This window comes from Meriones unguiculatus, chromosome 6 (assembly GCF_030254825.1).
Source record: "Meriones unguiculatus strain TT.TT164.6M chromosome 6, Bangor_MerUng_6.1, whole genome shotgun sequence".
Classification (NCBI taxonomy): Eukaryota; Metazoa; Chordata; class Mammalia; order Rodentia; family Muridae; genus Meriones; species Meriones unguiculatus.
This window is the reverse complement of record NC_083354.1, coordinates 84,171,416-84,198,954: the sequence shown is the minus strand read 5'-3', so window position 1 is coordinate 84,198,954 and position 27,539 is coordinate 84,171,416. Positions and strand designations below refer to the sequence as shown.

At 40.7% G+C, this 27,539-nt stretch overlaps 1 protein-coding gene across 5 annotated transcripts in view; it reads right to left on the bottom strand.

The window, feature by feature from the left end:
- The window catches only part of Pde4d (phosphodiesterase 4D), an 820,129-nt gene that overhangs the window by 289,792 nt on the left and 502,798 nt on the right, over nt 1-27,539 (bottom strand). The window contains exon 1 of one of the 5 annotated variants that reach the window (XM_060385708.1): nt 19,724-19,965. The exons of the other annotated variants lie outside the window; for them this stretch is intronic. Coding sequence (XP_060241691.1) covers nt 19,724-19,812 — 89 coding nt within the window. The 5' untranslated portion in view covers nt 19,813-19,965. Of the gene's footprint in view, nt 1-19,723; nt 19,966-27,539 lie in introns of those variants that run through there. 5 annotated transcript variants of the gene reach the window in all.

The following is a 27,539-nucleotide window of genomic DNA, read 5'->3' as shown; positions in this document are numbered from 1 at the left end:
TGTATGGGGACTGGATAGAGAACTCAGAAGTTCAGAGCATGCGCTGCTCTTGTAGAGAACCAGAATCTATGTCGTTAGGCTCTCAACAGCCTGTAATTCAAGCTCAGGGGGGACCTGACACTTCTGGCTTCCTCAGGAACCTGCACATAAATGCACATATCTATCCCCACACAACACGGACACATAATTACCAAAGTAAAAATAAATCCTTCAAAAAGGCACAATTGTAAGCAGTTTTCCTTTAGTACTCGGAAGAGATACTGCGGAGTTAGGACTTGGAATATTCATAGGTTAAAAATAAACGTGAAAACCACTGGTTTCGTGTGTATGCTTCCATGGAAATGGTGAAAACAGCTTCCCAAGAAGGACTTGAGCTGTATTAACCCACGCCATCCCCCTAAAATGTCTCCTCAATATATTGTTCCCCCCAAAAACACCTTCCATTTGTTCCTCATGGCCAGCTTGTGAGGAAATTACCACAAGTCTTGGTTGGCAGAGAAAATGTTGGATTCAGAGCTCTGTGGGATATTAAGAAATAAATGACAAACTGGCACCCAGCCTCCAGCCCCATCCAACAACATGTCACCAAGGCAAATGGCCTTCTGCTCTGTGCAGCCGTCCATGGCTTTCTTAATAATAATAATAATAACCTCATCATCTCAGCAGACAAAACTCTGCGTGGTGAACACAGGGCTCAGTGATGTCATGCTGGAGTCCTGCACGTCTTGGGGATCGTGTTTGTATCACAGCTGAAGGAGCTGTCTGTCTGAAGGGTGTCCACGTCACTGTGTCGGCAGACTGTGTGCCATTAGCCCTTGAAGCTCTTTACCACTGAGCTCGGGCGCCTATGCTACTTCTGTCTCTGAGGAAGACAGAGGATTGTTTATTAAAGTACGGCAGATGTGAAAAGGGCGTTACTAGAAAAGAAGTCACGCACTTTTGTGCAAGTGTGGGTCAGGGTGGGGAGGGGTGGGCAGATGGTTTCTTGTTCCCAGGGAGCAGGCCGAGGATGGGTGAATCCTGAGAAACGTAGATTCCAACAGAAAAACTAAATAATGAACTCTTGCAATTATTAGTGAATGGCTATTGTCATCTTTTCTGATGGCTTGTCTAGCAAAATGTCAATAAAACACAAAAAATAATAAAGAAAGTATTTTATGAGGCCTTTGCACACTATGGAATGAGTATTAACCTCCTATTTTGACATCTAATGATGACGATGGCTCTATCTTGCCATTGTCTCCTCAAAGCTTAGCTCTTTACTGAGAGCTGTAGTTCCAGTTACAAGACAAACCTTGCTCTTCGCCCACTGCAAACAGAGCTCTAGATAGTGATGAGCATCAAAATAGGTTTCTTTGAGTCATTCTGGCCACATGCTATAGATATGAATGTAATTAATACATACAGCCGGGTATGTGTTTTTAAATCCTAAATTTAATTGTTTCAGTTGAGCTAAGAGCAAGCTATATTAACAGCAAATTACATATTTCTCCAAATATTTTATGTCTTTATGGCCATTTTCTTCTAATAATCAATAATAATGTACACTGATAGAAGGTAACAGACTATGTCAGTTGCAGAGCCTATAAAGTAAGATAACGCTAGCACTCAGGAAGTCAGCGCAAGAGAATCAAGAGCTTGAGGCTGCTCAGGGCTACCTAGGAAGCTCTACACAAGCCTGGGCTGTATAGGAAGATTGTCTCTTAACAACAACAACAACAACAAACAGAAGAATAAAGCCAGGCGTGGTCACACATGCCTGCAATTCCAGCACTTGGGAAGCAGATGCAGAAAGATCACAAGCTTGAGGCCATCCTGCTTACATAGCATATCCCAGAACCCAGTTCAGCCAGGGAGAAAGACTCAAAACTTATCTAAAAAAGAGGGTGGGTGCATTTCAGCTATTCTAACATTTTCAAAGAGTGTTTACGGAAGATCTGGTGTTGCATTTAAAAAAAAAAATTAAGAGGCACTCGGTCTGTAAAAATATTCCAAATCCTCTGTGCATTTGACACATAAAGCATACCTCACTCTCAAGTATGGTGGCCAGGGGCTCTCTTGCTGGACAACACAGATCTAGAAGAGCATCCAGCCTTCATCCATATCCATCTTTCTACACAGATACAATGCATTTGCAACCTTAGGCTCTCAGCATAGTGAGCCATTTGCAATGCACATACTGGGCACTGTGGAGGCTTATCCAACAGCTGAGCATCTTAAAACCACATAGGAGCTCTGTGTAAGTGGGATCAAACAGCTACCCGCCAAGAAGCACCAGAATGCCTCAGGAAAACCCAAACCACAGCAGCAGAGTACTGTTACAATCATTTTGTAAGTAGAAAAGGTATATTAATAGTGATTTGAAATTTTAACAAAATTGATTTCCATAAACATATTAAAACATGATATATAACACCTTCCTAGGACTTAAACACATCAGCAAAAATCAGTGGATATGAAAAAATATTTTCTGAGTGATGCTATTGTATAATTATACAAAAGTACACACGTATGACCTATGTAAACTATATCCAAATGCACATAATACATGCATATGTTTGTATGAATGGGTTTGATCAATTCCCAACAGGCATATCTTTTTAAATGATAGTTATTGTCATTTAAAGGCAGAAAATTAGTCTTGTTCCATAAACAAATGTCATGGTACTTAACCTCTCTTTAATAGAATGAAACTTAAAGGAATGGGGTGACAGGCTCAGTCAGAACAGTCTCTTCCACACAAGAATGGGGGGGGGACCTGAGCACCAATGTAAAAACTCTGAGTCCGAATGTGCACATCTGTAATCTCAGTGCTGGGGGGTAGGCAGGGACAGCGAAAGGCAGATCTTGGAACTTGCTGGGCGGCTAGTTAAACCAATCACTGATTACTGGGTTCAATGAGAGCACTCGCCTCAGAGGACAAGGTGGGGGGTAGTTAAATAAAATACTTAATATAGTCCTTTGGCTTCATATGCCTATGTGCACAGCTACACATATCTGTGCACACACACATACTACAGACACAGATGCACGCACGTAAACACAGATACACACATATATTTGTAGCCTAGTCTTTTGAATAAGGATAAGTAACATGAACTGACTGCATTAAAGGAAGGACCTATGCATCTATCATTTCAAATTATACTCAGTATAAAGTGTCTGGGTGCACAGGAAACTAAAAAAAACACACTCAAGAAATTTAATAAATGCCATAAAAAGCTCTACATTATGGGTTGTTTGTTTTGTTTGAGGTGGGGTTTCTCAGGGTTGTAAAGCTTGCCTTGAATACATGAATTCTATGATCCTTCTGCCTCAGCTCTCTGAGTACCATGCATACCATGACATTCACCTTGGAACAACTGTGGCTTGGATTCAGACATCACAGCTCAACTAACCATGAAGCCAAATCCACTTAAATCTATCCAAACACTCTTTTTTTTGGGGGGGGGTAACAGTTAGCTAACTGGAATTCTTGTATTTCTTATAGCTTCAAAGATCCTGAAGATCTGGATGCAGGGAAATTTGTAAGGGTATATATTTGTACTTAGACTTGCCTTTCCTTTTGTTTTACTATAAGGCCCATCCAACAAAAGGCACAGCCTCATTGCTTATCTCTGACGAATACCAGGGTCCACAGCACAGAGTCCCTCTTATCTGAACATTCCCCTCAGGCCTTCACTCCTCTGTGATGTTGATATTTTGTGCTCTAGTAGCTTCTTTGAGATGAGGAACACCTTCCTCCTTTGAACTGTCAATAAACCAAATATGGACAAAAGAAGCTTTGTGTAACTTTTATTAGGACATTTTCCCATCATGGGTATATTATCTAAATATTTCATTTGCCATGCCACAGAGTTCAAATTATTTTTTTAAGATTTTTTTTAACCTTTATTAATTACACTTTATTCACTTTGTATCCCCTCATTAAACCCCCTCCTCCCCTCCTAATCCCACCTTCCCTCCCCTTTCTTCACACATGACCCTCCCCAAGTCCACTGGTAGGGGAGATCCCCCTCTCCTTCCTTCTGATCTTAGTCTATCAGATCACATCAGGAGTGGCTGCATTGTCATCTTCTGTGGCCTGGTAAGGCTGCTCCCCCATTAGGGGTAGGTGATCAAAGAGCAGGCTAATCAGTTTATGTCAGAGGCAGTCCCTCTTCCCATTACTATGGAACCCACTTGGATGAGTTCAAATTATTAAAAGAGGTTCACTAATCAGTTGAATCAGTAAGGCAAGGATGAAGGATGTAGCTAATGTAATTTCACAGGTATCTCCTTCTTGGAATTCTAAAAAATAAACAAAAACAAAAACAAAAAGCACATGACCTAAGGAAGGATCTAGACTTCATTTTCACACCCTTCCTCATTTTCTAAAATTCATTTAAAATATTTGACAAATATATACATGTATATGTATACCGGGTATAATATAATGTTTTAATAAAAGTATCCACTGTGGCGCGACCAGAGCAATCTGGGTAACACGTGCAGCAACGCCTATGTTTATTCTGTGGTTTGAACTCTTTTAAATACACCCGCCCTGATTCTCAAGGACACGATAGATATATTGTTATTCACCACAGACACCATCTACAGACACCATGCTGTGTGACGCGACAGATCTTACAGTGAGTCCTCTTATCTACCTGAAACAGTTTGACCAACATCTCCTAGAACTTAGATAAGGCCACTTATCCTATGTCTATATGACTATTATTAGCTCCTACATGAAGGTGAGATCACACGTACATCCTTTCTTTGCTTATGCTTACTAGATTTTCTTCGAAAAGAATAGTGTCCGTGGGGCTGGAGAGGTGTTCCTGTAGGGAGCCCGGGTTTGATTCCTGGCACTTACATGGTGCCTCACTACCATCTGCAACTCTAGTTCCAGAGGATCAGATGTCTCTTCTGGTTTTCTCCAGTACTTGGCACACACGTACACACACATACATGCCAAAGCAAAACACTCACTTCCATTAAATTAACGAACAAACAAATAAGTAAATCAATATTTTAAAAATGAACAGTGGTAGTAACATAGTTATTTGTGGAAAATTTTTTCAATCCCTGATTTAAATAACATGAGTCACAGTTTACTACTGTACAAGCTTTGGGGTTTCTTCACTATAACAGCTTATATGAACCCCAATGTATATTTGCTGCATGGATAAAAGAACCTATAACCTTATGGTAACATTAGCATTGAACTCTTTTTTTTTTTTTTTCTTGGACATGGTATCGATTTCATGAATACACGTTTGATATATGATGAAGTATTTAGGCACACGTCAAATTGTCTTTTTTTATGATGCTGTTTCTGGAAGAACAGAATAATTGTATAATATATATTAATTTCAAATGGGAAGGCTAAGAGTCTGAGAAATGAAATGCCTGTCACAAGAGTGGACGTCTGCTTAAGCTAGCTGCTGCTCTTCTACTCACAAATCCTGCTTATTATGGTGATCAGATGAAGGGGGCTGAGGAAATGTATGCTGGTATTTCACATATGCAATGAAGAAAATTTATATTAAAAGTAAGAAATTACAATTTGCATGGTCAGTCAGGGTAGTAGCTGAATGAACTCTCAGAGGGGATTTGCATATCAAAGCCATATGCTGCCTTCATGCGATATGTGAGATAGCCTCCAGGAAAGATTCTTGGTGCTCCAGTGGTTAAGAACTTTCCGCCTAACTTACTGTGAGTGGATAGGACCAGTTCTGTAATAGTCGCTATACACCAAGAAGAGTAAAACGATAACCAGAGCCAAGCTCTCCCCAGCTCACTGACATAGTGATGTGTGAGTGAATACGTTTAAGGGGGCCTGCACCCACTAAGTGATCCCATTTTTAGCACAAACTCCAGGATATCTCAAGTGGCACAGCATGACTGTGGGCAGGGTAAGAAATTCTTCTCTAGGGGTAGCTGTAGGAGGTCTGCTGGGTGGACCAGAAATTAGGCTCAGTCTTTTAAACTCTTATGTTAGCTGTCTCCCGGCTCTTCTGGGGCTTAGGTCATTCACAGAAAACAATAGTCCTGATGACTAGTCCTTTTGTGTGAAAGCAGATACTCTTCAGGCATCGTTATAGACATTTAGAAAAAGAAAGCTCACAATCCCCCCCACCACTCCCTTCTCTTTGTGTTCCATATGAATCTTTTTCTCTCAACACTAACTTAATACCAACTCCTTAAGATAGGTTCTGTACGTAGAATCAGAGGCAGAAATTAAAAATGTGTAGTTCTTCAAGCATATACGAAAATGATTGATACAGCGGCTAGACATTTTACAAGCACATTACATAATGTTTTTGATAAACTGATAAGAATTAGTATACTTCTGGGTTCAGTTAAAAAGATGCCAATTAATTTTAACGGACTTCACACACAACTAGTTATTTGTACCTGATTTGCAAAATTTCCTGAAAAATCCACTCTATCCTATATCCAGACCAAGGAAGGAGCCGAAGGATCATCTTGAAGTTTGCTGGGCAAACTCAGGACTCAACTCAGATTTACTTAATCAAATTCAGCAATTTAACAAACTTTTCAGAAGACCCATGTCCGTGCTCATGACTGAGAAACACTGGCCTAAACCACGGGATTATTAGTTTATAAACTGACTTGTTCTACGTAGCTCCCATTCTACATATCCAATCATGTACATTAAATAATTTAAAAGGAAGAAAGGAAAAGTCTTCCTAAACTAAAACTACAGCATGCAATGGCTGCTCCTTGCCTTTTTTTTTGTTTTTGTTTGTTTGTTTAACTGTTTTCTTTTAAAAATGTTTAAAAATGTTATTATTTATTACAGTTAATTCACTTTGTATCCTGGCTGTAGTCCCTTCCCTCATCTCCTTCTAGTCTCATCCATCTTCCCTTTTCCCTCCATATGCCCCCCCCCCCCCCCCCCCCCCCCCGCCCAGTCCAGATAGGAGAGATCTTCCTCTCCTACTGACCCTAACCTACAGGTCTCATGAGGACTGTCTGGATCCTCTTTCTCTGTAGCCTAGTAAGTTCACCCCGGGGAAGATGCTTAATTGTCATTCAAAAGGACAAAGAGGAGGAACACCAGAAGCAGGAGAAGACAGGGGACATGACAGAAGCCTACCACAGAGGGCCTCTGAAAGACTATCCAGCAGGGTATTGAAGCAGATGCTGAGACTCATAGTCAAACTTTGGGTGTGCAGTGTTTTTAATGTTTTAATTGGCTGTTGGCCACGTCACTCACTACAGTCTTAGATTAAGTTTCCCATGGAGGTCAAAGTACACTGTCAAGTGGCCAGGCAGTCATTCAATGAATACAGCTAATACCTGACTCCAGATAGGACAATGAGGAGTTGGACACAAGGATGAGAGAATTCTGCTGCTCTTCAGCGATTGTGCTGAACAACTTAGTGGCTAGAACATAACTTAGACGTTAAGTACTGTGATGCAGCTCCAGTAGGCCAGTACTGTAACCCCAGCACTTAGGAGCCTGAGGCAGGGAGACTAGATAGTCAGAGCCTGTCTCGTAGTAAGCAAACAAGCAAACAAATAAATAAAATCGATTCTGTGAGTTTTAGATTGCCACATCATCTTCATTGCTTAGAAAATCATTAGCTGTTGAGACTAGCATTTGGAAAATATTAGAAACCAAGCTGAGTGACTAGAAAGAATGAACAGGACTTAGAAATGAATCCAGAAAATTAGAAACCAAGCAATGTTAATCCTGAAGGTTATCATTTTAGGGAAACTTTACTTGTGAGAAATCTGAAACAACACTTCAGTGCAATACCATCTCACCGACCTCCTCCCAAGATAGAAATTAAGAGAATGCAATGAATTATTAATGCTTCTTAATTTTCTGCTCCCACAGGAATAAAGTACTTTAAAAAGAATGAATGTTTTGAACAATCAGTGTTTTAGTGACAATACATATTGCTTTCTGTGATAAAACTTCTAGAATATGCTGTCTTAATGTTCCTAGTTATTCTTCAATATACCATGAATCTACATTTGATATTGTTGGGATCAGATCCCTCTATGTAGCACACAGCTGGCTTGGAGTTTCCATCCCTTACTCCATTGTTTCCACCTACCCAAAAAGCAAGAATTATAGATGTACATCACCACACTTAGCTAGAAGTAGGACCAGACTTTGAGAGTTTCAAGAAATAAGACTCAGAGTAACAATCTATGCTACGCTTAGACCTCTGCAGACATCACTCAGAAATTCATTGCTAACAATATTTGGTATGCTACCAGCTGAGCCCGGGTCAGTGTGCTTTACTTGATCAATAATGCCAGAAACCAGACTGAGATGGGTGGTGTTGTGATGAACTATGGAGGATATGACAGAAAAGATGAAGTATCCACAGAACCTTGACACTGAAAAACAGTAATGACAATAACAAAAAAAGAAAGTGAAAGAGAATTAAAGCTGTTTTGCATACATAGATAAAAATATTTCAAAAGTAACACACACTTATGGTACACATTAATCCTATATTTGCTGGTGTTTCAAAATGGGTTGAGATGGTTTAGATGAAGTCTAAAGCAACTTTTCCAAGAAGTAAGTAAAATCATGATATAAAATGGTTATGGGATATCATAGCCAGAGCTGAAAGTCAGAGATAAATCTTATAAAACAGAATAAACTATTTTTCACCATTCTTGATAATTAGGATTATTGATAGATTAGGAAATGGACCTGGACACAACCTAAAAAATATTATTATATGTTTAAACCAAATGTAATGGTTAGTTTGAGTCAATCTTACACAATACTGAATCCCTAGGGAATAGAGTCTCAATGAGAAACTGTCTAGATCAGGTTGGCCAGATCATGGCTGGAGGGAATTGTCATGATTGCATTGATTGACAGAAAACCCTGCTTACTCTGAGTAACACCATTCTCTGGGCATGGAATCCTGGGAGTCCTGTATTAGTATGGAGAAAATGATGAGCATGGATAGACATGCTTGCATTTATTCTTTTTGTTCTCAGGAGTGATGTAATTAGCTTCTTGAGTTCTTGCCTTGACCTCTCACACCAATGGACTACAAACTGGAACTATAAGCCAAAACAAACCCTTTTACCCTTAGGTGGCTTTTCTGTCAGAGTATATTATTATAGCAACAGAAATGAAACCAAGACAACACTGAAAACTGGCCAAATAGAAGGATAACTCTACGTTTGTATATCCAACCAAGATTTTTTTTTCAACATTGTCATTTTCAGTCAATAACATCCTATGCATTGTGAGAAGACATAAATTATAAATGGTTCACTGTTACCACGGTTCACTGTTGCCCATGCTGTTCCTAGACAAATATCAGAACACCCAGCTCTATAAATGAAAAACATAATAGCTTCATTCATTAAAATGCTCACACTGACAGTGAAAACCTACATCGCCTGTACTTCACTGAGTGGGCAGAAAATCAGAATCCTACTTTGGGGGCTATAAAAAAGTTGTAGTACTTTGAAATCTTGTTTGGAAGCATCAGGAACAAATAAGTAAGACCTACAACTGAGAAACTCTACCCTCTAGAATATATTCTGTTTCTGTAGATGTACACAAACTTACACAAAAGGCCTGCACACTTGTTCTACATTATGTGGTGCAGGTCCAGTCATGACGGTTTCAAACTGGAATGTACAATATTTATTGATAATGGGATGAATACGCAAATTGCTGTTAGCTGTTTCGTGGAATACCATTAGAGGTAGAAGAGCCTACAACTATGTAAAGCAAGGTGGAAGAAACGCAAGAACACAAAATCGATAAAAAATAAAAATAAAAAATCCAAACTCTCATGTATGTTGTGGTTATGCAACTGCATTCATGTAGAGTTTATTTTGAGTGTATGTGCATGTATGTATACATTTTAAACTTAATTTTTGAGACCTCTCACTGAACCTGGAACTATCAGTCCTGCCTGAACTAGTGAGTTTTAGCTATATTCTCTTCTCCGACCACCATGTCTCCATCACCAGTCTCCATTAGGCTACAGGTGAGCACAACCGTGTCCAAATTTATATCTGGGAGACTGAAACTTGGCTCCTCATGCTTAGGCTTTACCCATTGAGCCGTATCCACAGCCTTCATGTAGAGTTCAAACTAGCCACCACGTGCTGATGTTATTAAATCAGGGCAGTGTCTGGCATGGTGGTGCATACCTGAAATCCCAACACTCAGGGAAACAGAGGCTGGCAGAACTCTGTGAGTTTGAGGCCAGCCTGGTCTACAAAGTGAGTCCAGGACAGCCAAGCCTACACAGAGAAACCCTGATTTGAAAAGCCAAAGAGAGAGAGACAGAGACAGAGAGACAGAGGAGAGAGAGAGAGAGATTGAGAGAGAGAAAGAGCGAAAGAGAGAGAGAGAGATCAGGGCAGTAGTTATCTTCTTAGTGACCAGAGCAGATCCTAAGGGGCAGCCTTGGGAGCAGATGTTATTTGGTCTAGATTAGGGTGCTGCACTGTTTGTGTGAGTGAGCAAAGACTGGTGGATTTTTATCAGTAGCACCACAGTTGCATCTTACACCAACTAATCTCATAGAAAATGAAGGATGGGTCACAAAACTTAGTAAGCAAAAACTTTGCAGAAAGCCAAAGCAGAAGGAAGGTAAACATTGAGCTTCTGAGAACTCTCCTTTCCCAAGCACTCATTTCCTCTAGTCCTTCCTTGGTGTTTCTGCAAGGCACAGCTCCCTGATGTCTATGTCGTCAGACCACATGGGTTTACTTTGGGAAGAAAAGCCGCATGTTTCTTTTCCCCATGTATGTCAGAAGCAGGCACATAACCCAGCAGTTGCACAGCGCCCCTTGCTCTCTTCACAAGGAGAACCAAAGGACTCAAACAACTCCATTAGAGTTAATGTCCCTGACAAGCTCTCTACCATCTGCAGTCAGGCATCTCGGATGTTCTAAGGAGGAACAAAGAAGCGAAGAAGGTGGGAAACAACTCATCATTTTGCAGGGACCAGTCAGACTTGAGATGAAGCTATTTTCTGAGTATGAGCAATGAGATACTTCCTTCCCTTAGTGCCGAGATCAGAGTAAGAACCCTTCCTGCTTGCAGTGGGTCAGATCTTTGTGTCAGCTCTGCCCAGAGATGGCAAGGAAGGCCTCTTTGTCTTTTGTTATGTTCTCCTCACTCCCCAAGTGACCACCCTTTCACTAGAGAATGCATTTACATCATCTAATTAATGTGATTGTTCAACAGGACATAAATCTTCCCTTTGGATGAAAACATGGATTATGTTCAGTTAATTTTTCATCCTTTTCTAAACAATGCTATTATGCAGAAAGAAAAAAAGCCCTGAAAACGAAGAATATTTTATAGACGTAAGCTGCCCTTCTCAGCCAATCTATTTTGCTTCCCTCCATAAACAAACCACACCACAGCATTCTTTAAGCATAGCAATGTTCAGTGGATAATCCACAAATCAATTAAAGACAAGTTAATTGCCAAAGGGATCAAGTGACAAGCCTTAAGAAGATAATATTTACAGGCTCCATGCTGAAAATGTATGTGTCAGACAAGAGCTTGGTCCAGCCAGCTTTCCTTCTAAAGCAAGATTTAAAACCTGCATGATACTTTTTTTCTTCTTTTCTTTTCTTGATACAAGGTCTCGCTAGGTAATTCTGTCTAGACCAGTTTGGCATGTAACACACAGGGATCAGCCTGCCTCTCCCTCCCAAGTGCTGGGATTAAAGGTGTGCATGGCTATTCCTGACTTGTATAATTACTTTGGAAAATGGAGAATTCATCACCACATTGACCTTACACTATGACATCTCAGTTTTGCAGAAAAAAAAATATGCCGAACCTAGCAAGCCCCAAACTCTTAATACTATTGGCTTCACTGCTGCTGTTCAATTTTAACTTCTAAGTTTTTACTTTAATATTTCCGCGTGAGCCTCTTGGAAGATTACCAGAAAAAAAAAGCACAGAGTAAGCTATCCCTCCCACCTCCCCATTCCTTTGCTCTTTTCCCTTCTCTTCCCCCTTGAATTTTCACAGTGAAGGAAAAGGAAATCTTCACTCATGAGGTCACAGTCTGACCCAGATGAAAACAAAGTCAGTGCTGAGTTTGGTTTCCACATGGTTCCGTTGTCGTGAAGCCCTTAATTCTGAGTTACAGGTTAGATGCCAAGAACCGCAAATGTATTCATGGATGCATGGAAATAATGTTTTTGATTTATAGTTACCTACATGATTATTTTCCCAACTAAAACCTTCTTTTTCAATTCTATTTCTTTCTTTATTGTTACTATGTCTCGTTTCTCTAGAGACCTCATGCGTCTTACTCCTTACTGCAACATTACCGGAAGGTGACTGCTTTCAAGGGTTAGTTGTAGTCTTTCACAGTTGCTGAGAGCCATTCCCTTTTAGGAGTATTTATATTAGTATGATCAGTGGGAGCGGATGTGCTTAGGTCTGCAGCGACTTGAGGTGTCAGGGTGGGTTGGTACCCTTTTGGAGCCTCCCCTCCTCGAGAGGGAGAGGGAGCAATGAGGGGAGGAGGTATGAGGGTAGGACTGGGAGAAGAGGGAGGAGGCTAGGATCTGGCTGCAAAGTGGTTAAACAAACAAACAAACAAATAAACGGAAATAAATAAAATGCATGCTCTGCTCTTCAATTAGAGATTGTCAGAACAGGAAAAAAAAATCAGCAACTACTACAAGTTACAGAAAGGTAAAATCAAATAAATTGTACTGACATGGCTACAAACACCCAACATTCACGGCTTCTAAATAATTAGACGGCACAGCACTATCACATGCGCCCCAAGGAACTGCCCTGGCTGTCCGGCTGAAGGCATTGAGTTACATGGCTTCTAGGTTGAATGTGGCTGACACACAGGACAGGGATTTTTAGAGGACAGCACCTACAACCTCTCAATCCCTCCAAGAGGACAGTCAGGGCCCATGATCACTAACCCTTCTCAACCATAGATGCAACAAAGAGAGTCAAAATGCCCCACGCTTAGCACGGGTCTGAAAATCATTCCAGTGCATATATCCCAAACACTGCCAGTGTGTGCCAAATGCCCCTCCAGGGCGTGGAATACAGAAGAGGAACACACAGGACAAAATCACTGTTATGCAGAACTTATGCCCTAGATATAATAATAGCGAACATTCAGCATAGTCCTGTTTATGTACTGGGAACTCCACACAGCCAACATGGTTAGACCACGCTCACGCTCTGTTTTTAAGATGAGGAAACCGAAGCACATGGAGTTAAATGATTTCTCTAATGTCAAATAGCTGTCGGTAAGTAATGATGTGGAAAGTTGGACTTCAGTGTTACGGCTTTGGTGGCAGCCAACTCCTTTCAACTTCCAAGGTAAACTTGTGTGCGTGTGCAAAGTGCCTGGAGGGACACTTTCTGTAATGGCAGCGGTCACTAAACATTCTTGAAAGGGGACATCACAGAACCCATGAACTGACAACGGAAGTGCAGAAACTGCTATAAAAGAGGTGGCAGCGAGGCCTGTCTTTGTGCACATATTTTCACTCGATCTGCACAATGACCTTATAAAGTAGGTGTTTTCATTTTCCATTTATAGACATGGCATTGGTTTCTGGAGGCCAGGAGAACTGCCCAGCCGAGAAATCAACAGAGCTGGCATTTCAGCTTGGTGTCTGGCTCAAAAGCCAGAGTTACCTAGTCTGTGCTATGCCTCTCCATGATGTCAATGACTGATAATACTGTCCTTTATTAGATATAAATATTACCTATGGGTCACTGATTTTTTTTCATTGTGCTTAGTAAATCTTACAATTTGGGGTATAATAAAAACACTAGTTTAATTATCAAGATATTGCCAGTAGAATGGATATGCATGTCATGGGATGGCACCAGCCTCTCTAAACTGAGTCTCCTGGACTTTGAGCAGCTGACCAAAGAGTAACATTTTTGCAACAAAAATTTACAATATGGCTATTGTTTTTCCTTACATGAAAAAAGTTCAATTCAAGTCCAAGAGGGCGAAAAACCTCAGGGAGGAAACAGAAACAGATCACATAAAACCACAGTTTCAACCTCTCTCTCCCTTCTTCCCTCCCTTCTCTCTAACCTTTCCTCCTTTCCTTCTCTTTCTCCCTCCCTCCCTCCTACTCTCCCTCTCTCCCTTCCTCTCTCCTGCCTTCCATTTCTTCACCTCTGCTTCTTTTCTTTGGTTCTTTCATTCATCCCTGTCCCTCTCCCAGAGCCTATTTGGATCTTTGAAACAAGGTCTCACTCTGTAGCCCAGGTTAGCCAGACCATTATGAACGGAGATGGATGCCTCTCCGGCATGTCCTCTATCCCACAGCTGAAAAATTTCGATATAATTTCACTAGTGTCTATTTTTATTGGTCACTCATTCTATATTAGAACACTTAGTGGTCATTAAATGATATGTATCAGAATATATTATACATGATACTATAATATATAGCCTCTATTGTATCAATACTATAAACAATACTATACCAGTACTATACTTTAGAATAATGGTCTCACTATTTTACATGATGTTAGGAGGTAATGCTTACCAAGGAAAGGATTCTGATTTCAAGAGTCCATAGGACTCACACAGAATTCCTCTGGTGTGGTAATAAGAGAATCAACTCGGACACTGAAGGTGAGAAGGTCATTACTCTTAGGTCTACAGGTTGTAGGATGGCCGGCCAGAGTTCATCCTGGGAGAGCTTTCACATACTGTCTAGCTCCATTCATAGAACAAAGGTGCTACTGAATCCATTGCCTGAGGCTGTTTTGTAGGACTACACGCATGAGATAATGAACACCTCTTCTGGGAACTCTGTCTGGGAAACACCTGCTATAAAATGGGTTCTTCTTCCTCTTCCTCCTCCTCCTTCTCTTCTTTCTCTTCTTCTTCCTCCTCCTGCTTCTTCTTTTCAGAGACAGGATTTCTCTGTGTAGTAGCCCTGGCCGTGCTGGAACAAGCTCTGTAGACCTGGCTGACTTCGAACTCACAGATCTGTCTACCTTTGCCTCCCAAGTGCTTGGATTAAAGGCGTGCACTGCTATGCTCTGCTTAGCTCTTCTTATTTTTGACCCCGGCTTTCTTACACTCTGTGTATGGTCCTTGATTTCCAAATCTCCCATTCTCCCTTTGCTGTTTGATAGCAACTGTATACGTCTCCCTCAATCTCAGGAATAAAGTGAAACAAGCTGGGAATCACTAGAAACAACTGAAACCAGCTGAGAAGTTCTTAGAACTAAAGGAATAATGTGTAGTAGCTGCTCTTGGGACTTAGAAGGTGATGTTCCAGATCTACTCATTTGCTTGTAGGGCTCACTCCCACCCTAAGGGAAGGGATCCAGCTTTCAGGGGGACCTTAGCAACTGTGATTACACAGTTACTGATTCCTGTCTATTTCTTAGGTAGAGTAAGAGCCAAGGAGTAGCCACAGACCATGCATACATTCCTATGAACCCCGCTTGCTTTCAGAGTCTGGGGTGGGGGGAGTCAGATTTTTAAGTTTCCTTGCTTAAGCAGATATTACCTGATCTTTTCATAGCATACAGCCACTTTTGACACAGGCAGTATGCAATGCTCTGTGCCACTGTGTTGTGGTAAAATATTTAATATTTACTTACTACTCTTATGGCAAGAGGCACTAGTAAGTTCAACTTGTTTAACAAATTACTGTCCTGGCAATTCTGCTAAAACTCTGGGGAGAGAAAGATGTTGAAACAATTTACAAAGTTGAGTCCACCATATTTTCTGAGAATTTCAGTTTTGTAGAATATCTCACGACCCCTGTCAGTACAGGGGGCAGGGCAGTTAGAGCCATTTTCTGCTGAGACCCGGGTGGCTCAGCAGAGTCACCTCTGCGCGTCCCTTGGCTGTTTCTAAGATGAACTTTTATTTGCATGGCACCTACCCCGTGGCTGCCATGAGAAGCCTCCTGTGAACATCCCTTTCCGAGAAGCCACGAAGATGAAAGCTTTATGGTATCTTCCGGCAGAAAGACAGGACGATCTCTAAGACAGTAACATTATATTGACTATTTTCTTGAACATCACCGTAATTTTCAACACTAACATTTCTCAAGCCAAAAAAAAAAAAAAAAAGAAAGAAAATTCCTGGTGTTTTTTCAGATAGAGCTCTCTAAGTCTTTGCCTCAACTTGACTCATTTCTAGCTTCTCACATCATGGTTCCCCCAACTGCCTATTCAAGATACTAATTTTATAATAACCACAACAAAAGTCATTCACATCACTTTTACAAATCTAATATATTCTTCTCTCTTCTCCAACATGGGCATGAGAGGCCTCTCTAGAGAGGCAGCTCTTACACAACACAACCTAAGCGGCAATCACTGAATGCCCTTGAAGACACAAGCCACCTTTTGTAAGTGGCTCCCTATGCTGACAGCGATCCTATGGCTTTGAACATGGTTGGCACTCCTCTCTGAATCCACAGAGGACAGTTTGTTATTACGTAACGCTGTCCGGCTCCTGGCTCCTGTGCTCCCTCCCTTCCTTCTTTTTCTTCCACTTCTGTGCCCTCGCTCGGACTTTGCTCTCCCCCACTGTCTTTTGATCTCCCCCAGAATAAAAACATGTTTTTATTACGTTTATCTGTTTATGTGGGGAGGGTGCATGTATGCATGTGTGTATGTGTTTGTGTGCTTGTGTATGTGTGTAGGTTAGCGTGTACATGTAGAGGTCAGAGAACAAATATGAGAGGTCTCTCATTCTTCCAGGTTGATTTTGGGGAGAGAAATTCTTCAGCTTTAGTCATGAGCCGTCCCACTATTTTCTCTTTTTCTATGAAATCAAACTTCCTTTAAAAACTTATATATAAATATCCTGTTCTTTTTCTAAAATATGTACTTTGATCACAAAATACTTGTCACTACTGAAAATCTAATTTCAGGTCTATTTTGAACAATGTATAATTACCCAAGAGTTTATTTCTCAAGAGCCAGCATACTTATCACATATACATATTTTTCAACCACTTTAACAAATCAGACCCATTAACTGAATTTTGTGTTTTACAAATATGCCTTTGCTGCGTGCTGTCATGGAGTAGAAACTTAGCCAAATAAGTGCATTTGACAGAGCTGGAGAGAGGGCTCTGAGGTTAAGAGCACTGGCTGCTCTTCCAGAGGTCCTGAATTCAATCCCCAGCAACCACATGGCGGCTCATAACAATCTATCCTGAGATCTGGTGCCCTCTTCTGGCATGCAAGCATACATGCGAACGCTGTATATACATAAAAGATAAATAAATCTTAAATAAAAAAGAAATGCATTTAAACTTAATGCTCTGCATGCCACCTGATTATTAGTATCTATTTGATATTCAAAGAAAACAGTGGCATAATACTGTGCCCATTTAAGGATCATTACAGAATATATTAAAATATATAGTATTGTCTACCAGAAAAACAATCTGACATGGGAGGGGTCTAATGAAGAAATTCTGGCTAAGGGCCAGGTCCTTCAATTGGTTCAATAGCAGAATCACATGCACCCCCTTTGAAAGGACAAGCGAAGCTTGTTACTGTCGTTCCTTAAAGGACATTGTATATTAAAAAGCAAAGGAGAATGCTCATAAAGTGTTTTAAAATTAAAGCATGTTTTAAGAGCTTTGTAAAGCAGTTTGTTGCTTTGACTTCAAGGAATGCTGTGCAACAGAACTGCACTGTTAGAAGACAGCTGCAACATGTGATTGCACATGTGTGCTTGTGTGTGTGCATACGTATCTACAGACATACATGGACTCGTAGTGTTCAGTCTGCGTCAGATGTAAAGCTGTATGATAGTGACGGTTTTCTCATTATCGTGTGTCGCCGTGGCTGCGCGCGTAACTTTTGAGAGAGCTGAGAGGACTCTAGGGCAGCCAACCGCGTTGTTACCTCAACCTTCCACTCAATTTGATTTGTGACCGGCATAGGCGTGACAGCTAGATTGCATGCAGTGTGCAGAGACATCAGGTAAGAGGGAGTCTCAGGCTCCATGAGTTTGCATTCCAGCTGGGAAGATAGTGTAAAACTCACAATAGTGAACATATTAAAAAAAATCAATTTATCATTATGAAAGGAAAATTGACAAATCAAGAGGAAATGAATGAGTGATGAAGTCTCTCAGCTTCCCCAGGGAGGCTGGCCCTTGATGGCTACCAGAGATGTCATCTTCAGCTTTCAGCTTGTTATAAATAAAATATGTAAGAATTAAAGTGTGGGACACATAGATAATGGAGAGCCCCGTCTTCACTGACTTGTACCAGTACATTCATTTGGAAAGGACCAGAGCTTGACCAAGGAAATGCCTATAGCTTCGATTTAAAAGGGAGGAACATTTTCTAATTCATTTGTAAATCAAGTACAAATTCAACTCTGCATTTTTGTTAAAGGTATCTCTGATTCTTTAGTTCACTGTGTCACAAATTTCATCTACTCTACCCACTCTGCAGGTAGAGGTCTATGATGTTAAAGAACTTGCTTTCAGATCTGAATGGTAAGAAAAACCCAGAAGCCACATATCTTGGACATGTGCACAATAATGCTCAAGACTGTGAAAAGTTCTGAGCACGTAACAACACATAACCACAAGTAAGGCAGCCACAGCCCTTGGTGCAACGTTCTCACAGGCACACTATTTCCAACATTCAACCAAACATCTTAATAAATTAACATCATTATGACAAATGCTAGGTTTTCATTTTTAAATAGAAATTAGTGCAAGCACTGCCCACATATTTTGCTGGGTACATCTTTATCCCTTGTCAGTGTTTGCCTACAGGGTTAGTATTTGGGTTTTGTCATTTTCTTTCCCCAACTTTTCTTGTTCACTAAAAAAAAAATCCTAGAACAATGTTTCCTTTCTGGTTTTAAGCAAATAACTCATTAATGTTTCCATCCAAATTTAGAAGTTTTCTCTGTAGAGGACTTAGAACATAATTTAACTCAAAAATAGTGCATAATTCTGGATAAGCTTGACAGTCTCTGAATGGGTTGCGGCTGACCTAAATCACAAAGACCCATTCTTAAGATGATTCGAACAACTTCCATTTCGTTTGCAGTGGCCGCATTAGCCCCCAGCAGTTTGTCCAGGTATTTGATGGAAATTAACTAGGCTTTCCTGTCCAAAGAAGTTGACAAGCTGGGCATGTGGCTGCAAGGTTTTTTTCTTTTTTTTAATTATTATAAATACAAGATTAAAGAAAATATTAACTTCAAATTTATGGTATCTCATTCTGCGAGACAAGTATGAAAGTGAATTGAATCCCATGTGGACCTCAGAGTTACCTTCTGTTTTTCAATGTGGGTTTTAACCTGGAAGTTGCACCACTGTAGTTTTATTGCTATCCTTTGCTGATTTAATTAAATCAGAAGCTGTTCTGTGTAGTTAAGGAATTAATTATCTTACAGTTTAGCAAGGTTGCTTTCAAAGATAGTAATTGATTAGGCAAGTTAAGACCTTTTATTTTATTTTATTTTCTAGATTCCAGTACTGTTACTGGCAGGCGCTGTAAAGATTCTCTCTCAAGTCTCAGAATGAACTCAGAATGAGAGCTGAGAGTTAAGCAACTTCCTTCGACTTCAGAAGGTTCCCACATACCCCTGACTATTTCACATGTTTACAATAACTCAGCTGGCAATTAAGCCAACCAGTGTGAATTAAGTACATTCCCAGAGCTTACTTGCAAGGGACCTCCAGCACGTGAAAATGCCTCCCTTGCCACCAAAATAAAACTGTCATACCTGTAGGACTTTGAGAAACGCAATCTCGTTCTAGTTCTTGGAGATGGTCCTGGCACTGTGACTCCCAGTGGATCCCAAAGAAAAGCCATTTGTCCAGAGGGTGCCAAGATCCACGGAAACAGTGGACCATCAGAGCTGCTGCGGGGCCCTGGGGCAGGGAGGCCCTCTAAGCTTCAAGAGGCATTTGTGGCCGAATGAGGGCATTTCTTCAGTGTGGTGGTATGCGCTGACAGAGAGGTGACAGACTGGCTGAGGCAGGGCTGGAAAGGGTGGCTAGCACTTCCTGCTGCGTGACACTTGCCCTTTGCGACAGAGCTTGCTTCACCCAGACTTTCTCTCCTCGTTATTACTGTGAGAAACACTGCCTTGAAAACTTGCTTTAAAACATAGCCCCGATTAAACAGCACAGCCACGTGCGACTCCTGACTCCTGAAAAGCATAGCACCCACCCCCACACACATGCACACACACAAACTGGTAGGTATCACTCAACAGGTGAACTTTATATTAAGTGTGAACGTGAAGAAGCAGTGATCTGAGGGTGTCATTCAAGAAAAAAAGCAAACAAGTACCCACGACTGAGAAACTTGACTAGGAGTATTAAATCTCAACGTTAGCCACCAAAATCCCTTATCCCAAATTCTTTTAGATCCATGTATGAATGTCACTATTAGCAAGCCTCCCTAAACACAGATTTAGGAATTGTTAAAAAAAAAAAACAAAAACCAAAAAAACAAACCTATCACCTCCCTGCCAGTCAGTCACTGTGAGGCAAAAACAGACAGATCACTTTCAGGGCCTCTGGCAACTTTTTCCTCAGAGAGCTGCCTCGGTGTCACCTTGCAGAGTGAGTTACAAGGTGTGACTTTGACAACAGAGATCGATGCCTTGTCTGCTCTCTGTTCCCTGGAAACAGTTCTTCCCTCTTGAACAAATCCCTTAGAACAACTTTCTTTTAAATCACATAAATGATGGCAGCGGAGCAGAGTTCAGTTGCATGGTTTATGAGTCCAGCACACAGCAGGGAGACATATATTTCAAAATGTACTCAAGGGGTCAAGGGACCCTGAGTGTCGTCACCACGTCTCACAGGCTAGTGGTATTTAATGCTGACAACGTAGCATAATTCCATCAGTCCCCGACTAAACACTGCCCTGCCTGTGACCTCCACTGTAAACTAAGGCAGGGCTCCTTTCATCCAGGATAAGATTAGCGAAGCTTGGAGAACCATGAAAAAAAGGTTAACCCCCTCTGAACTGGACAAAATTGACCAATCGCCCCCCCAAGGGACCATCTCCACGCCTGCCAAAGTTAAAGATCCCTAACACTCATTCTTATAGACCAACATGTTCACATGATATCTGAAAAATAAAAAAAAAATAAAAATAAAAAAAGATTAAGAGTTTAAACAAGGTGCTATTTTCACAACAGCATCGGGCACAGCAGGGAGATTCTGAAAATGCTACGTGCTTTGGAGATGTGCAATACAGAACATTTTGACAGCTGCATTCCTTTATTATCTGACTTACACACTGCAAGAGAGTCTTGAGTGATAGCTGCTGGGCCAGGTGTGTCGACAACCCTGATGTTGAGAGTTCTAATCCTAAGAAGCCTTTCTGGGTTCAACTTGCAATATTGTTTTTATTGTTTCATTTACTGTTACTATTTTATTGTTTCGCAAATGGCCTTTGTACTTTTAGGTAAGGACCTGTAATTCAATCAAGGAAGGCAGGTCCTAGGATTCTATGAAGGTGCCCAGACCTAGGCCCTCTGTCTTTTTGTTGCCTGAAATCCCACAGTTGACAGTTTGTGCCTCTTGATCTATTAATTCCCATTGAGGGATAGCTCTTGGGCAACGCAGCCACACTCCTAACTTAGTACCACAAAGAGGAAAACTTTCTCGTTTAGTAGAATGGCTTTGTATGATAGATACTAAAGCAAGGCAGTGTAGGAAAGCTGGTTGCCTTGTCAGGTAGGGAGGCGTCCTGGAGGGCTCATGGGATGGGGAGGCTTCTTATCAAGGGAGACGCAGGATGCACAGAAACAGGAGAATCCCAGGAGAGCTGAAATTTTTACCTCTCACAAAAACTGAAACTTTATTCCTTACAAAAGGTTCTACACTTTGCAGGTGAAACAGCATCACTGATATCTGGTGCATGTAGAAAGCTTTCTGAGCCCCAAAATATTACCTGTTGTCCTGGTTTTACTTTTTCACTTTTTAAATTGCATTAATTTTATTGGTGTACATGTAGGGTGTACGAGCAGCACATTCATGCCAGAGGATAACTGGTAGGAGGAAAATGGTTCTCTCTCTTCCTACCATATGAATCCTGGGTATTGAACTCAGGCCATCAGGCTTGGTGGCAAGAACTTTAACCCACAGAGCCACAGGTTCAAATTTTCTCCTTCGTAGTTTTATTAAAAAGTAAGGAGCTGGGGCTGACTGTGACATGAGCTCTGTTGCCTGAGTTTTGATCACTCCCCTGAGGCAGGACTGCCTCACCAGGCCTCAGGGGAAGAAGAAGAGCTCAGTCCTGAGGAGACTTGATGAACTGGGGTGTGTGGTTGGGGGGTCCCTATTCTGAGGGATAGGTGAGGAGGGACCAGAGAAGAGGGAGGGAGGGTAGGACTGGAGAAGAGGAGGGAGGGGAGTATGAGCGGGAATGTAAAGTGAATAAAGTTAAAAAGGTAAGATAAACCTTATCTTTCAATTCAGGCCAAATCTCCCAAATGTGTTTTCACTAATAATTAATTTTCTTTATTTTCTTGAGTGTGTTTGTATATGTGTGTTGTTTTGTTGATTTTTGAGACATGCTCGCACTAGGCAGCCTTGGGTTGCTGGAACTTGCTATGTAGACGGGTCTACCCTTGCATTTGTAGAGGCTCAGCTTCCTAAGTGCTGGGATTAAAGGCATATACCACCACGGCCACTCCCATATTTATATTTTAAAATGCAAATTTCAATGTGAGAATTTAGGCAATTGGAAACTCAAGCCACAACAAACAGAATGCCTTCTGGAATGTACATTTGCTGCATTTATATTTCTGCCAGCAACTTATAACTTTCACTTCATTTGTGTACGGGAAGCAAGAGAGTTAAAAGTTGTAAATCTTTTAATTAATTTTGCAAAGCCAGATACCTTTCTCTTAAAATTCTTATTGCTATATATAGTACTCATGGCCGACATTCTCAACAAAAAAAAAAAAAAAAAAAAACTCCTAAAGATTAAACTCATCCCAATATATGGAAGATTCAATTTTTATACACATGATTCCTTATCTGCTCCAAATCTTCACCAAAATACACACTTCCTTCAGCAACTTAAACCTTATATTCTTCAGAGTTCTAAATAAGGCAGCTTTTTTTTTTTTTTCGGGGGGAGAGGGTCTCTTGAATAGTTTTGTTCCAAGAATCTAGATGCAACAAATGACAGATTTGGGTTTTGGTGTCTGACGTAGAAACTCAGAATTTCCTTTATAGGGAGACAGGCTTTCTAAGTTAAACTGAGAGATATGGGTATAAATGTGCAAGGATTTAAATGTAAGTACACACGGATTCATTTGCCTCCGTACCAAGTCATGAGTGAGCAGGACGAGTGAGGCGTGGAGGATGTGAGGAAGACCAGAGTCACACTGGTGGGGCTGTGGTATGTTGAAACATGTTGCCTCAGGAAACCAGGGCCGTCAGATAAAGGGGTTTCAGGATAATGCTGCATTTTGAAACAGTTGTTGGTCAAAGACTCAAAGCCAGACGTTAAAGAGGCAAACACTAGCTGTGTAACAATCAGCTACCTCTGATGAGAGCTGAATTATAATCTTTGGATTCTCAGGACTTGAGCACTGACAATGGCAATAGATACGACGTTGTGGAGGTGGCCGTGGGGAATCTCATGAGGTCCCACTGCTAGTCAGAGAACCACAGGCAAATAATGACTGCTGTAGAGGGGGACTCAGTTTCCCAGGCATGAGCCACTTAATGAGCTATTCTCACATATGCACAGCAAACAAACAAACAAACCCCAAAAGACTCAGCTGGTTATATTACATATTCATGAATTTATGCATATGTAACAACAACAACAATCAAGGAAAATGAGAGGCTATCAATTGGAGGAGGAATGACAGGGTGAGGGAGTGGTTACAGGGGACACGCCATGGGAGGAGTTGAAGGGGAAAGTGATTTAAATTTAATTAAAAATAAAATTATAAAAATTGGCATTTCCACAGTGATCAACAGCAAAAGCGTGTAAGAAAGGACAGTCTAACAGCTCTCTGGTCTATTTATTAAAATTAATGTTCACTCGAGACGAGTTATTTTGGCTTATAAGAGGCTTTGTTGCATTAACTAATTATGATAATCAGTGATAGTGGTTTTTTTTGTACGTGTGTGTGTGTGTGTGTGTGAATGGAAGTGGTGCAATTCAAAGGCTATCGTAGCACTATTTTGCAGCAAGCACTTCACCTTCATTTGTAGAAATGAGCTATATTCATTCTAAACCTTACATGAGTTTAGCTGATTTACAGGTCAATGATTCCATGCTCTAAAATGGAGACCAATTACTTTATGTGCGAAATGCAGCTAGGGGCATCAGAAGAGCATAGTCTGTGTTTTAACCATCTATAAACATAACCTACTCTCTTATATGTCCCAGGAGTCAAATAAACAAGTTGTCATTGAAATGGTGAAGTCAATAGGACATGGAGGAAAGCAATTTGCAAAAGGCATATTTAAATAGAAGAATAAAGGGTCAATTCAGCTGTGGTTTATGAACCAAATATTTTGCTTAAGGTTTCCATCCATAAGGAAGAATATATGGAAATGATTTGGGAATTTGAAGGATAATTAGGTCAAGCTTTTGCTATTAAGGTGAGGGAACTCTTACACACTTAAACAGGGTTGGAAGAAGGGCTGGAGAAATGGCTGCACAGTTAAGAAGACTGTGTGTGTGTGTAATTTTCCCACCCCTTACATAAGTGAAGTAAAAAGACCACTATCACTATTCCAACCAAATTCCTATCTATAACCAGAATGTGCCTTAAAGAATGTAATTCTATTTTTATTTTTTTTAATATTAGTTACAGTTTATTTACTTTGTATCCCATCAGGTAAATGTTCAGGGAAGGCACAGTCCAAGCCAACAGACATTAGAGCTACAGTTATGCACACAATGTGCCACAGAACCTCCCTGAGTTTCAAGGCTTCACCCATGCGCTGTGTTTCAGGACGTTTGCAGAGTTTTTGAGAGGACCAAAATGGTTCTTTACATAAATACATACTAAATGCACACACACACACACACACACACACACACAAGGCACCACAATTTAACAACGTAAGCTTTTAGGAAAGGTATAAACGTTACTTTTCTCCTGCTAAAAGCATTTTCGTTTTTTTTTAAATTGTCCTTTAAAAATTGGTTACTTGATGATCAAAGTGTTATTAGATATTTTTTTAAGTCATTAGTTGTGATGGGTAATTTTGTTTCTCTATTTGTTATATCTTTTTTTAAACCTAAGTAAGAATAGGATGTATGTGATTAAGCTTTGCAAGGTTAAGATTTTATTTGCAAAGCTAAAATTCTGCCTTATTTACGAAGCCTGAATTAAAAAACAAACAAACAAACAAATAAACAAAAAAACAAGTGGTACAGGATAGCAACAGAGTTAGCTGGTGGAATGTTTCCTAGTTGTTTTCGCTATGCTTCAGATGCAGGAACATTCTCATTTCTTCCCCCTTTGTTTTAATTTGAAAGTGTATGGGATACGACAAAAGGTTGTGTAATTAGCATTTTCAACACTTACTTGGACTATGCTTCTCAGTTGCCGACTACACACCAAACAAGGCCAGAAATGGCCTCTTCCCACATTTTAGAGCCATGATGATAAACAAGCAAAAACAATTTGGGAATTGCCAGGCTGCAAGGCAAAATTGCTCCCTCGGGAGTACAACAAAAATTGCTCAAATACCAGTAATCTCTAAATAACAATCTCACAGGTTCAATTGTGCTGGCATGAATTTTTTTCCCATGACATTGTTTACAAAGCCCATAGTTGTAAACTTTCCTCACTGTTGACTGTTTCCCCAGAACCCTAGTCACCCCGATGCATCTTGAGCATTGATTGAGTGGCCTAAAAACATCACCAGAATGTCAGAATGACTTTTCTCCAGGTGCTTCACCTGACACCATGATTTCAATATCTAATCTCTGCTTATTTTGTACTAAGAACAGGAGTTATGTTATAGAATCCCTAATAACCAATTTCTGGGCTTTGAATTGCTTTTGTTCTGTCTTATAACCGAGGAAACGGAGGTTTACAAAGTTTTTAACTTGTTCCTGCAACATGGAGCTACCAAGCAGCAGACTTGAGGTCCCCATCACCCAACAACCTACCGTCTATGTGCATAGAAACTAAGTAAAGGAATGGGTGGGACAAGGCTCCTCCTGATAGAGACGCAAACCATGGAGGAAGCTTTAGAATTTCCTCAGCGGAAGAACCAAACATCATGTGTAACAGTTACCTAATCTTAGATAGCCGAACAATGCTGCAAGCCATTATTATCAACACTTCGTAGATGGGGAAACTGAGGTTCTGAGAGATCGTCTCTGCTATCCTAACGTCATATATGGAAGATGTGTGAGTGTAAGTTCTGTTTATCTATAGATCATGGCTTTGCTCTCGCTGGTAAATGTTCTTTAAAGCCCCAACTCTTGGGGACAAGACTGTCCGGGGCATTGTACTGAAGCCGAAGACGGAGGCTGAGTGGAAACCCAACTGTGAAGAGCCATAGAGACTGAGAGCTGGGAGGCCTTAGTGAGGAAAGGCCAGAGCAGACTGTAATAAGCATCAGCCTTGTGTGTACTGCTCACTGTTCTATATTTTCCACATGGGAAAGAAATAGAATTGCTTTTTAATCTGTGTAGCCAGTGACTGCAACCCACCAAAGGCTAAAAAAGAAACACGAACGTCTGAATTAGAGTCAGATGGAATTGTTTTTTTTTTTTTTCTAACTTGTTTTTATTTCATCACAGTACACAGAAAACTTAAGAGTATAGTTTTTCTCGCAAAAACCACCCAAGAGATTTACAACAGACCTTGATATAATCACCGTTAATGACGCAGGAGGCAAAATCCTGAGTCTTGTTCCCCATGCTACTGCTAATTGTATTTTTATTTGTCCAGAGAAGTTAAATGCCTTTCCTGCGTCTGGTGGGCGGCAAGGAGCAAGCTCTTGCTGGAAAAGCCTAGCTCTCCACTAAACGTTAGGAATCAACCGCTTCTCTTAATATGTTAGAGACTCTTTCTGCTAAGTTACTGCAGGTGTATTTCAGGAAGTGGCTTCTCAGATCCTCAACAGTAAAAACAAAGTCCTGGGTAGGGCTGGCAGACTGACTTTAAAATCACACTTACTTGGGAGAAGTCCGTATTTCACAGTCAGCCTGAATTCAGTTCAATGTAAAGTGCCTACCAATACAGGGACCTGGTGCCCCTCACACACACTTGAATCCAGATTCCCACCTCAGGAAAACATCTCTAAAACATGTGATGGCAAACTCTACCCTGTGCAGAATCTTGCACTAACTAACACCTATACCACACCACCCCCCCCCACCAACACAGGAAACCGAGCAATAAATGTTATCAATAGTGATCACAACTAAACACCTACATGTTGATTTTATAAATAAAAAATAATAATAAGCATGCTTGAAGTATGGCCAGGAGGCCCAGAATAGGCTAGAGTAAGTTGAACGGCAGATGTCTGAAGCACAAAGCTGATAGGGAACAGCAAAACTACTGAGACCAAATATTAATA